The sequence below is a fragment of the Panicum virgatum genome, chromosome 3N, assembly GCF_016808335.1.
Source record: "Panicum virgatum strain AP13 chromosome 3N, P.virgatum_v5, whole genome shotgun sequence".
Classification (NCBI taxonomy): Eukaryota; Viridiplantae; Streptophyta; class Magnoliopsida; order Poales; family Poaceae; genus Panicum; species Panicum virgatum.
The window spans coordinates 6,856,890-6,870,272 of record NC_053147.1 but is presented as its reverse complement, the minus strand read 5'-3'; the positions used below and the strand labels follow the sequence as shown (position 1 = coordinate 6,870,272).

At 44.8% G+C, this 13,383-nt stretch overlaps 1 protein-coding gene across 2 annotated transcripts; it reads left to right on the top strand.

Moving 5' to 3' along the window:
- The first annotated feature begins 150 nt into the window (after positions 1-150).
- Positions 151-2,465, top strand: LOC120667136 (protein FAR1-RELATED SEQUENCE 5-like). Of its 2 annotated transcripts, XM_039947180.1 has the most exons (4): positions 151-396; positions 1,147-1,291; positions 1,366-1,452; positions 1,530-2,465. In XM_039947180.1, exons 2-4 carry the CDS (start codon positions 1,148-1,150, stop codon positions 2,436-2,438), a joined length of 1,140 nt encoding a protein of 379 aa, XP_039803114.1. In that variant the 5' UTR covers positions 151-396; position 1,147; the 3' UTR covers positions 2,439-2,465. The 2 variants fall into 2 exon arrangements, with proteins under 2 accessions (XP_039803114.1, XP_039803115.1); XM_039947181.1 differs by lacking the exon at positions 1,147-1,291 and having other exon boundaries at positions 151-427; positions 1,530-2,462.
- The last annotated feature ends 10,918 nt before the right edge of the window (positions 2,466-13,383 follow it).

Genomic DNA, 13,383 nt, shown 5'->3' with positions numbered 1-13,383 from the left:
TAGACTATTTGCGCAAAAGCCCTGTCGTGTCTTCTCCTCCACTCGAAACACCCTTCTATTGAAGATCGTGTCTTCCCTGGTCCTGTTCTGTTGGCTTGTCCCCCACGCCTCTCCCTGGTTCTGTTCTGTTGGCTTGCCCCTCCCCCCACCCCCACCCCCCAAACTCAAACCATGTCGAGGTAGGGTTTTACACGAGGCAACGGCTCCGCAGCAGCTCCAATCCTCCACTCGAAACACCCTTCTATTGAAGACTGTGGGTCAGCACGGGGACAACAGGTGGCCGGAGGGATCGGACTTGGGACGGCAGCGGTGGCGACTCCGGCGGCGGTGGCAACGGCCACTTCTGCGGCAGAACAGCTCACGATTGATGCCTCACCAATATTGATTTGCTCCCAGGTTTGCTTCATGAGTGGCTTCATCATCTTAGGTATTGATACACACAATTGTGCTTCCGTGAGATGCTTCCCCTAGATGCACATGAGATGCTTAGTGTTTGTTTCTTTGCTTACATACATGTGAGATGCTTAGTGTTTGTTTCTTTGCTTACATACATGTTATTTGTATGCAGCTATGCTACATACTTTTGTTTACAAGATGCTTCATCTATGGGCTGGCTACCGAATCAGTTAAAATGATGGCACTGTTGCTTTTTTCAGTGTGCCTGCAGAAATATGTGATAACAAGCTGAAAATAAAGTTGACTAGATTCTGGATGTGTGGCTTTAGGAATGTTTGGGATCCTTTCAATCTTATGATTTGATTTTGGCCATCTTTTTAGCTATTTGACAGGAACTTTTATCTGAAACAATCATGGCTTGTTAGTTGCTAGCACTGATGTTGGATGGTGCAGATAATTCGCTTATTTTCCTGCTGTCTCCATTCAGAAACCAGCATGTTGCAAATGACTTCCAGCCAATAATCTTGCTTGTTAAATTCAATCTTAAAGCACATACCTGAAATTAGCCTACCAATTTCATATCAATATGAAAGCTCTTTGAGCTCTTTTTTCTTTTGCATCATTTTAAGTTATTCTTTAGTTTCGAAGAAAACAATTGCAAAATGTTTTTTGCATTATTGTTGTTTTAGTATAGGCAGGCACGAGCATGAAGCAAAGTTTCTGACCTTAACATCTTGACATTGTTGAAAGGATGGAATGCAATCTTAAAACGAGAAATGCTACTTCACTTGATTTGCATGGTGCGATGTCTGATACAGAATCAATATTGCAAATGGAAGCCACTTTGGGTGTTGTATCTACAACACCACAAAAATCACAGAGTGTACCGTTCAATGTAAGAAAATGTTCTATGTTCAGCATTTCTTACGCACCATGTACCATGTAACATGTTCATGCTTTCTTGTGTAGGATTCGTCCTTCACATTGGAAAGTGAGAATATCACTTTGGGTATGGCGTACACAACACCACAAAAATCATGGAGTGCACCTTTCTGTGTAAGCAATTATGTGTTGTTTGCAAAAGACAGTTGATATATGCAAAACATATAATTGGAATGTTGTTTTTTGTGTAGGGATCATCTTACACACCGGAACGTGATGACTCCTTAAAGCCAGCAGTTGGCATGACATTTGAGGACATAGACTCAGCCAAAGAGTTCTATAAAACCTATGCTGCACATGTTGGGTTTCCAGTACGTGTGGGTCAGCACAAGGCAAAGAATGGTTTGGTGACAAATAAGCGTTTCTACTGCTCAAGAGAGGGGTTCCGTAAGGCTAAAGATGAGACACAATCTGAACCTGAATTCAATGGGAAAAGAAAATGTGAAAGGAAAATTACTCGTTGTGGATGTCTAGCAATGATTGCTCTCAAGCGGACAAAGAAAAGTAAATACATCATAACCACTTTTGTGGAAGAGCATACACATGCACTTGTCTCTCCTGATAAGCAGCATCTCATAAGATCAAATAGAGAAGTTGGTGAGAAGGTAAAGATTACATTGTTCAATTTTCATAGGGCTAGTATTGGCACTTCAGATGCATATCGTTTCCTTCGTGTCGGCCTTGGCAGTTTTGAGAATGTTGGGTGCACATTAAAGGACCTACAAAATTATCATGGGAAGTTAAGGTGCTTGATAAAGTCATCGGATGCTCAAATGTTTGTTGACCAACTGAGCAGAAAGACGCTTGCAAATCCAGCATTTTATTTTGATTATGTCATCGACGAGAAGGGAAGGTTAGTCCATGTATTTTGGGCAGATGCCACTTATAGGAAAAATTATGCTCATTTCGGGGATCTAGTATCTTTTGACTCTACATACAGTACGAATGAGTATAATATGATATTCACACCCTTCACTGGAATCAAGCATCACAAGGCAAATGTGTTGTTTGGGGCTGCACTGCTATCAAATGAGAAGATAGATTCCTACACATGGTTGTTCAAGACATTCTTGAATGCAATGGGTGGTATCGAACTGTAACATCCCAAAAAAATTAACCAAATTAAATCACGCGCTAAAAATAATTCTCAAAACTTTTTCGTCGCTGAGCTCGAATCGTTTTCCGTCCGAACTCCTAATCTCCCGAAATCCCCCGGCGATCCACCGTCCCGGTACCCGCATCAGTCACCGTCTAATTTTTTTTCCTGTTTCCCTCATTTCTCATGCGCGTCGCTTCTCATCGACACCACGCCCGGCTCACGACCGTCTCCGCGAATCCCGCCGGCGTCTCCTTTTCTTTTTCTCCTTTTCCTCTTTTTCCCTTCTCTCTTTTTCTTTTTCTCCTTTTCTTTTTCCCTTCTCCTTTCTTCCTTCTCTCTTCCTCTCTCCTTTCCCACGCACGGACAAGCACAGAGCAGAGCACAGCACCTCCCCCATGCGCACCATGCGGCTGGGATGCCCGGCGCGCCGCTCGGCCTCTGCCCGAGCCGTCCCATCGTCTGCACCGCCGCCGCGAATCGCGCCGCCGCTCCGCGACGCCCCGACGAGTCCAAGCACCATTAATGGCCGCCGAGCTCGCCGGCCGGCCTCCACCGCGCTCTGCCGCCTCTCCCCGCCTATAAATAGGCTCTGCGCGCAGCTCTCCTCCACCACAACCACCCTCACCACCGCTCGCCCCCTCCCCAAGTCTGCAGCGCCGCCGCCACAGCCATAGCCGGCCACCTCCGCCCGCCCTCCACAGACCACCTCCGCCCGAGGTGAGTAGGGGAATCGGACCCCCTCGGCCTCCTCTCCGTTTTCCCCCACTTCCCGGCCGCCGCCGTCCCCCCAGGGCCACGGGCCCAAGGTCGCCGCCCCCTCCCATGGCCTCCTCTGTTCTGTCCATCGTGAGGAAGAACAAGGAGGGCAGTTTTGCCCAAAACCCCCTCATTTCCTTCCTTTTCTTTTAAGAGCCCTCTCACTCTCTCTATTTCCTTTTAAAGAAAACCCCCTCCATCTTTAATAATTCCAATCAACCCTTCCACTATACAAAATAATTATACATAGGTCCCTGTCCTTTTCTAGAGTAGCCCAACTATTTTCAGAAATTCCAACAAAGCCCCTTCCCTTACCACAGATAATTATTAATAGGTCCCCGAATCCCGGTTTAGCCCCTAACTACTCTTTTAACCTATCATTTCATGCGCCAAACATCCTCCGATTCTCCCAAAATTCGACCGCGCATTTTCCAATATAATTTCGGACGTACCATTAGAAAACCGCCCAAAAATATTACTCCTATCTCCATATCTTAATTGTTCCCGATTCGAGCTCAACGATAAAATCTTTATTTCTTTTTCTGATTATGCGCTTGCTTGTGTGCGTCGTAGATCACGGTGTGAACGAGGGAGAACCCGTCGACGAGCAATACTATGAGCAAGTGAACGAGGACCAGTTCTGCGACCCCGAACCCGAAGGACAGTACCTCGATCAGGACTTCCCGGAAGGCTTTGAGAATGGCAAGTTCAATCTCATACTTTGATGCATGTTTTGTCCCAGTTTTTATAAACACAACCTATTGGCCTGTTTTACTAAATTGCATATATTTTAACTGCTGAAAACATGGTTGGATAGCCACCCCTTGATTTGCTATAACCATTCCTTAACAACCTAGATTAATGTCTGAATGTGATTTGCTTGGACGATAATCGCTGCTAGAACGCTTAGGACCTTAAACACGGTACAACTTGTTTTATAAAAAGAAAATGTGTGAGTGTGTGTGGGAAGGGAAAATATGGAATTTTTGAAAGATGAGTCTAGACGGGATGGATGGCATTTCTGTGTGAATTGCCAAATGGTGTGCTCGTACCTGTGTGTTGAGTAAGGAAGGGAGATATCTATCTTGTCACAATTAAGGACCGAGTTGGTGTGTCATCTTGTCTAAGTCCACTACCGTGCAAACCACTCGACCGTTGTATGGGCAACAGCTTAGCATAAACCCCACTAGTTAGTCTGATAGCCATCAAGAGAGCTGAGAGCAACGGGTGACCAAGGAGAAGGGATAAACTCTGTGTGACTGATGCCCCGGTTAAACCTCGGTGATAGGTTGATGACCCCTTGGCGGATCCTGTTGTGGCTAGTCAGGTCTAGCTAAGGTGGGTAATGGCTTTGTTGGGGTCTGCACCGACACTAAGGTGATTGTGTTGTAGTACCCAGCTTGTGGGTAAAGTTGCACACCTCTGCAGAGTTAAAATCTGTTTGAATAGTCGTGCCCACGGTACTGGGCGAGTTACGGTTTGGTCACACAACTAGTGTTTCTTCTGGGAATGGATGGGTTGGCGTGAGTTGTTTTGGAAAAGTGTCCGGCAGTTGTGCCGTGTGTTACGGCGGATGAGGAGTCCGGTAGCAACTTAAAATTGGGATCCTGTGTGGATCAACCCTACGTGTTACTCATGCAAGATAATGACTTTTGAAGACCCCTTTCTTTCAAACAAACCCCTGCATAAAAATTAACTTTCCGCGAATTAAACCCTAGCCTTATTCTTGATTTATCTTGTGCATTATATTCTGTTTATACCCTTCCGTGGGTGTGGTTGGACTTGCTGAGTATGTTTGTACTCACCCCATTCTTAATTTTTACAGAGGAAGATCCAGACTTCGTTCCCGAGGACATTGAGTAGAGGTTCCGTCCTGCACCCAACCTTGCCTGTGGATAGGGTCACCCGCAGGAGCTCCGTATGGCGCAAGACTCTGATGACCTCTTCGTAGTCAATGTCGTTGTATGGGTCTTAGTTGTTATCCTCGCGATAGTGGCGCTTCACTGCCCATTACCGCGTAGAGTTGTACGGTGATGTACCATCTGATGTAATAAATGTGTTATCAGCCTCCTAGGACTGATATTATATCACATTTAAGTCTTCTCTTCTGAGGGGACGCTTCATGAACCTGCTGTAATTATAACTGATGAAGATGCCAGCATGAAGATTGCTATACAAAATATTTTCCTAACATCAGTCCATAGGCTATGCATGTGGCATATACTGCGGAAGGTTCCTGAAAAGGTTGGTCCTGACCTCAAGGAGGATGATGATTTCCATGCTTCTCTTAGTTTATGTGTGTGGTCATCTGAAACTCCAGAAGAATTTGAGGAACGATGGGCAAGAATTATGATACAATATGGATTGAAATACCATGAGTGGTTTGTTGGGAGGTTTGATATCAGATCATCATGGGTACCGGCTTACTTTAGAGATATTCCTTTGTCAGGGCTTTTGAGGACCACTTCTAGGTCGGAAAGTGCCAATTCTTACTTCTCTTGTTTCATTGGGTTTAAGCATGCTTTGGTTGAGTTTTGGCTCAGGTTTGATACTGCCTTGGAAGATCAATGACATAAGGAGCTAGAAGCTGATAATGTGTCTCTCGACACAACCCCTGTCTTGAAAACATCATGGGGAATGGAAAAACATGGTAGTGAGCTCTTTACCCATGAGGTCTTCGGGGAATTCCAGCAGGAGCTGCTAGCTGCTAGAGAGTATTGCGTCTTTGAAAGCATGCAAAAAGATGGGGACTTGCAAATCATGAGAGTAGCTGATAATTTCAAAAAAGTAAGGCTGGTACAGCTCAATAGATCCACAATGTTTGCTTCCTGCTCATGCATGCTCTTTGGAACGCATGGCATACCATGCCGGCATATTATCCATGCCCTTAGAAGTGCCAAGATCGACCAACTCCCAACCATGTATGTACTGAAAAGGTTCAGGAAGGACTTCAAGAGAGAATCTGTATTGACTCCAGAAGGTATCTTGTTGGAGGAAAGGGCCAATAGTCCGGTGAACCCAGTGCTGCAAAAATTAATTTCTGAGACATCCAATAGGATAGAATCTCTTTTCGTTCAAGCTAAGAATTCACCTGATGCTATGCAAATTTTAAGGGATGGTGTATTTGCACTTGGGGATAAAATAAGTGGTATGATTCCAGCCAAAGAACTAAGCAGAATTGAAGAGTTTGAAGACTTTTTAGGATGTCCAGTTCCAATGCAAGTTGAAATTCATCCCCCCACTGATATCCGCTCAAAGGGAAGGATCAAACGAATCAAGGGACATGCTGACAAGGGGCCACAACAAAATAAGAATAAGCAAAAAAAGAAGAAGAATGTGGTACAGCCGCGAAGGTGCAGCACATGCAAGAAGGTCGGATTGCATGATCGTAGAACTTGTCCGGAGAAAGCAAATAACCAATGACTAGGTTCGTCTTTTCATTCTTAACCAATCACTCTATTATTAAGTAATTCATACATTAGCTCCTGCTAGTAATGGAAACTCTACCTGCAGACTTACAGTTGGAGGGAGCAAGGTAGTTTGGATGCTGCGATGTGAAACAATAGTGCTACTATGAAGCTGTCTTGATGTTGTATTGCTAGTACTAGTACACTAAATAAATGCACCTCATGCAAGACAAGTTTGTATGATTGTATATTGCTCATCGCTGACATTTAATATAATTAAGATTTGATGTACAACAAAACTACCATTTAGTTGTGACCTTGAGCAATAGCAATACTCCATGGCTTCCAGGTTCATGTGATGAGTTGTGCTTCTTGATAGGGTAATTAAGTTAGGCTTCTTGGCTCACCATATAAAAACATCTCACAGTTCTTGACTGGGAGGTATTCATTTTGAAAAAGGAAAATTAACACCTCGTGTGAAGATGCAGTAAATGTCTTTCGCTAATAGGAATAGTTATTTCTGTGCACCAACTTTGCACAGGCAAATGTGATTATTTATGACCTGTGAGTCATCATTGAAGAACAGATGGAATGGAAGGGACAACTTTGTCATGTTCACATCTCAGTAAACTTATATTATTAGTAATGCATCTGAGTTGAACTGTATTGCTATTGTCCCATATCAGTGAGATTCCAGTACAAGACGTTGGCATATATATCGGCTCTGAAAAGCACATGAATTACTCAGCTAAATTTTAAATTGCATTGCATTCCGTCGATACTGATTTTACAGATTGACAATCACATCTTTATGAGTTACAACAACCTTGACTGTATCACATAAATGAAATTTTACTACTTGTAGAAATCGTCAATTTTAGCCACATGCCACACTAACTTGACTACTATAATAAGGCCAAATTAAGCAGTTGTGCAATTCTTTGATGAATAAATCTTAGATATCTTCGAATTGCATCAATTGCAGTGTCAAACTTGTCGTGCTTAACGGATTTACATGCCGACACAAGGCAGATTTATCGCTCAATCAATACCTTGTGCTGTATTGGTGGCAAAACTGGAAAAGAAAATTGCACTGATATGCATGCTGAACAACCATGAATTATGCCCTGAGATTTATAAGCCAATTGATTGTAGCTTGTGGACTGACAGAGTGATAGATCCTAACAGACTAAAATTTGCATGTATGGCCTATTTTATAAGCCAATTGATCTAAATTATCACTGACTAGATAAAAATTCATCGCAGGAGAAAAGCTGAAGGTGAACAACTTCCTCTTTATGTGCAGAGCCCAGACAACTTCATCTTATTAATTTCATCGAACAAGCTAAGTGCGTAGACGTCGGCTTCACATGCTAGGTCCGTCAGCAGCAGTGCCACCGTAAGATAGAGAGCTGGAGGTGCAGGGGGTGTTGTGGACGCCGTCACTGTCCGCCTTTGAACCACCACCAGCCCCATCCGCCTGGCGCACTTGGGTGCCGCCGTGCTCGCCGCCTATGGGGTATGGACGGGATTTCTGAATCCCTGGCAGCAGCTGCCTTGCGCGAGCAGGCGCGAGCGTACGCAGCACCGCAGGCACACACACGGCCACAATGGTATAGTGTGATCCAAATTCTGGTGGAAGATTGTTGGAATTTGGGCTTGGCCTATTAAGTATTTCAGTTATTCCAAATAAATTCCAAAGGTCCATGTGGTGCAAATTTTTAATCCCACATTGCTAGTAGAAGTTGAGGAGACCATATGACTCTCCTATATATCTAACCCATAGACTTCACTGGAGAACATCAATTCAATTATTTCTTTTGTAAGCCGCCGTTAAGCGTTGTAAACACACACCCGATATAGTGAAGTTCTTACTGGCTGGCGCTCGTGGTTTTTACTCTTCGCATTGGAGGAGTTTTCCACGTTAAATCCTTGTGTCTCTTGAAGTTTGATCTTTGCTATTTTCATCGTTTTGTTCGCCGTCGCTTCTAACAAGTGGTACCAGAGCCGTGGTTTCAAGTTAGGGTTTCGTGATGGCGTCGATGAAGTATGATCTACCGATGTTGGACTACAAGACGAGGTTCTCGCTGTGGCAAGTCAAGATGAGAGCTATTCTGGCGCAAACCAATAATCTTGACGAGGCGCTGGAAAAATTCGAGAAGAAGAAGAAGAAGGATGAGTGGACCGATGAGGAGAAGCGCAAGGACCGTAAGGCTCTTTCTCTTATTCAGATTCATCTATCTAATGATATTCTGCAAGAAGTACTGCAGAAAAGACTGCTGCAGAATTTTGGCTGAAATTGGAATCGATCTGCATGTCAAAGGATCTTACCAGTAAATTGCATATGAAGTTGAAGTTGTATACCCTTAAGATGCAGGAGGGTGATTCGGTGATGGGTCACCTATCTGTCTTTAAGAAAATCGTTGCTGACCTAGGGTCGATGGATGTTAAGTATGAAGATGAGGACTTAGGTCTTCTCTTATTACGCTCTTTGCCAAGTTCTTATGCAAGTTTTCGTGACACCATACTATTAAGCCGTGATGAACTAACCCTTGCGGAAGTTTTTGAGGCACTCCAGTCTAAGGAGAAGATGAAAGGCATGGTGCAGATAGATGGATCGTCCTCAAGGGGCGACGCCTTGCATGTTAGAAGCAGATCAGAGCAAAGATCATCCAGCAACAACAACGATCGTAGCAAGAGCAATGACGGTAGAGGCCGCTTCCAATCCAAAGGTTCCAAGAAGAAATTATTTTGTAAGTACTACAAGAAGAAATTTCATATGATTGAGGATTGCTGGAAATTGCAGAATAAGGAGAAGAGGAAAAATAAATCTGATGATAAGGCTAGTGTTGCTTCCGCTGGTGAAAACTCTGAGTCAGATTGTTTGGTTGTCTTTGCTGGTTGTGTTGCTGGTCATGATGAGTGGATTCTTGATTCTGCATGTTCCTTTCATATCTGCACTAATAGAGATTGGTTCAGTTCCTATGAGTCTTTGCAGAACGGTGATTTTGTGCGCATGGGAGATGATAACCCGTGTGAGATTGTTGGCATTGGCTCTGTTCAGATCAAGACCCATGATGGCATGATTCGCACACTGAAGAATGTGAGGCACATACCAGGAATGAAAAGAAATCTGATCTCGTTGAGCACACTTGATAAAGAAGGACTCAAATACACCGGTTCAGGTGGAGTTGTGAAGGTATCTAAAGGTTCTCTTGTATGTTTGCTGGGTGATCTAAATCCTTCAAATTTATATGTTCTCAGAGGTTATACTTTGCATGGTTCTGTTTCTACTGCTAATGTTGCTAATGCTGAACCTAGTAAGACTGACCTTTGGCATATGCGTTTTGGACACATGAGTGAACTCGGTATGGCAGAATTGATAAAGAGAAACCTGCTGGATGGCTGCATTCTGAGTGGCAAGAAGTTCTGTGAGCATTGTGCATTTGGTAAGCACAAGAGGGTCAAATTCAATACCTCTGTTCATACCACAAAGGGTACACTTGATTATGTTCATGCTGATTTGTGGGGTCCTTCCCGTAAGCCTTCATATGGTGGTGCTCATTATATACTTACCATTATTGATGATTACTCTAGAAGAGTTTGGTCTTATTTTCTGAAAAACAAAGATGATACTTTTGCTGCTTTTACAGAGTGGAAAGTTATGATAGAAAGGCAAATTGAGAAGAAGGTCAAGGTGCTTCGCACTGATAATGGTGGAGAATTTTGTTCGGATGTTTTTAATGATTATTGCAGAAAAGAAGGCATTGTTAGGCATCACACCATCCCATACACTCCGCAGCAGAATGGTGTGGCCGAGCGCATGAACAGGACCATTATCTCGAAGGCTCGTTGCATGCTGTCCAACGCCCGCATGAACAAACATTTTTGGGCTGAGGCTGCTAATACTGCATGCTATTTGATCAACAGGTCGCCTTCTATTCCACTCAACAAGAAGACTCCTATTGAGGAATTGTCTTGTACACCTGCAGATTATTCACACATGAGAGTTTTTGGCTGCACTGCTTATGCTCATGTTGATAATGGAAAATTAGAGCCTAGAGCTATTAAATGTCTGTTTCTTAGTTATGGTTCGGGAGTCAAAGGATATAAATTGTGGAATCCTGAAACTAAAAAGACTTTCATGAGCAGAAGTGTTGTTTTCAATGAGTCTGTGATGTTTATTGACAGTCTGTCCATAGATGATACTTTAGTTGAAAAATTGCAGCCACAAGTTAGTGTGCAGGTGGAGCTTATGGATGGCCAGGAAAATGAAGTTGTTGGTAATGATATTTCAGATAGTGTTCCTGATACTGTTCAGCACTCACCTCCAGTTTCACAGTCTGATTTGCAGCATAAGGAGGATGTAGATTTACCTATTGCTCTTCGCAGATCAAAGAGGAGTTGTGGACCTCCAAACCATTTAATTGAGGAGTGTAATCTGACTTATTATGCTTTGAGTTGTGCTGAACAGGTGGAGGATACTTGTTGTAACATCCCAGTTTTCATCATGATTAAGGGGGAGTGTTGAAATTTATAATGCAAACTTCTAGAAGGTTCTATAAAAATAAGGATAAACCATGGCGTAATTTTGTTCACCATGACAAGGTTCTAGAATGTTCCACAAAAATCATAAGAAGACAAGAAGCTTGGATATTTTCTTGCCATGGTAAAATTTAGAATTTTCTAGAATTAGATATTTGTAGGGAACTTAGATATTTGTAGGGAACTTAGATATTTGTAGGGAACCTCCTAGAGTGTGACATGTGTCACTCATCCAAGAGGGTATGAGTGCCTATATAAGGAGGGTGTCACCCCTTGCCATGCCATACTACTCCACTCCATCCCACACACATCCAAGGGCATGGTAGAAGTGAGCATAGGTAGAGTGTGCTAGGTGTGTGTTCCTTTGTTGCTTCATTAAGGTAAGCGTCTTTATAAGTGTTAGTCTCCCGGTTAAATTTAAGTACTTAGTGTATAAGTTGTGATCCATCGAAGGTTGGCTCTGCCACCCGGGATCACAAAAGGGTCTGGGCTTCATCGAAGGTTGGCTCTGCCACCCGGAAGCCAGCTTCATCTGTTGGTAGGCTCTGCCTCCCAGAAGCAAAAGGCGGCTCTGTCGTCAAAAGGACCCGGTACACTAAGTAACTAGAAGCTGACCGACTCTGAATTGAGTTGGTGTAGGTCCTCAACTTAGTAGGGCTGCCTCAATCACTAAAATAAAACTTATGTTGCAATTAAACTAGTAACGTAAAATAATACTAACGTTATACGAGGTATTACATAACTACTAGGTAAACTATTTTATACTCTTGCCTTGCGTTAGTACATTCGTTCCCTCCAGTAACCAGCATACGCATGCTTGCACCCACGACAAAAATCATCTCGTCTCCATAAAAACCTCTTGAGTCACCGTACCATGCCAGAAATCATGACAGCGCCTACCTCCTTTGCCATAATTTCATCATTCCCTGGAAGCCATAGAGTACCCACACCATTGACCTTGAAAAGACCCGTCATGGCAGCACCCACCTCGCTAAAAAAAATCGGGGTCGCCACGAACTGTGCCGGCCGAGATCTTTTTTCCGCCGAACCGCCTCACCCGCTCGCCCTCGCTCGCGCACGCGCGACACGCCGGCCCCACGACGGGACCGCGCACTGCCGCCGGCACCATGCCGTGCCGCCCACCCCCACGTCCCCACCTCGCCCACGCCGCTGCAGAGCCCTCGCCGGCTTTGCCGCCTCGGCGCTCGCGCCTTCAGTGCTGCCACTGTTCGCGTTGACGGCGAGCTACGCCCACGCCGTTGCCGTCCTTGCGCGACGCCGCTGCTGCTCTCCTCGCCTATAAAAGGAGCAAGGCCGTGACGAGCCCCGTCACCAACCCAAGCGCACCGAGCCGCTTCACTCCACCAGCTGAACCACTCCTCCCGAGCCCAGCTCACTCACGAAACGAAGCTCCAATAATTGATCCTCTTCCTCGACCTGTTCCGCGCCAAGGTGAGATGGCAGGCAGCTCCCCCGACCATTAACTCCACTAATAAAGGCCCAAAACACCCCTAGGCCGTGAGCACTTAATCCAAATCATTCTACCAATCAATACTGTAAACTCAATATCTGCTTCATATCAACTCCTTTTCACGTAACTCTTTTTCCTCCTATTTTCATCTCCATTTGAGCTTATTTTATTGCTTGCTTGTGTTTGTTTGCCGGTTGTGCTGTTCTCGCCCGTAGATCACGGAGTGACCGAGGAGGAGCCTGCCAAGGAGCCAGAAGACCCGTACCACGAGCAGGAAGCCGCCGCCGACGCGTACGAAAGCGAAGTCAAGTTTCATCGACCCCTACGTGAGCGGTTGCATCCATGTGAGGACGTTTAGCTGTAGCCTGGGTCTAGGATTGATTACATATACCAGTACTTGAGTGATTGAGTGTGCTCATGCATGCATCTGAGTAGTCATGCATATCCGGAGCTGAGAATAGAATATGAAGGGATCTGGCTGAGACCAGGGCAGCTGGGTATGTTGGAGCCGGCGCTACCGTGGTGGTAGACTGGCAGGTGAGTGCTACCGTGGTGGTAGGCTCGAGTTGATATGTTGAGGGATGGTGGCTGCCCTGGTGAACCATAAGGACCGAGTTGTTTTGACATCTCACCTAGCTTACTTTAGTACGACCACAGGTTCCGGTATGGGCCGGACTTAGCCTAATCCCACTGGTTAGCCTGACGGTCGCAGGGAGGGTTTACGGGCATAGACCATTGGGGTCAGGGCCCGAGGGTTTGTGCGGCCG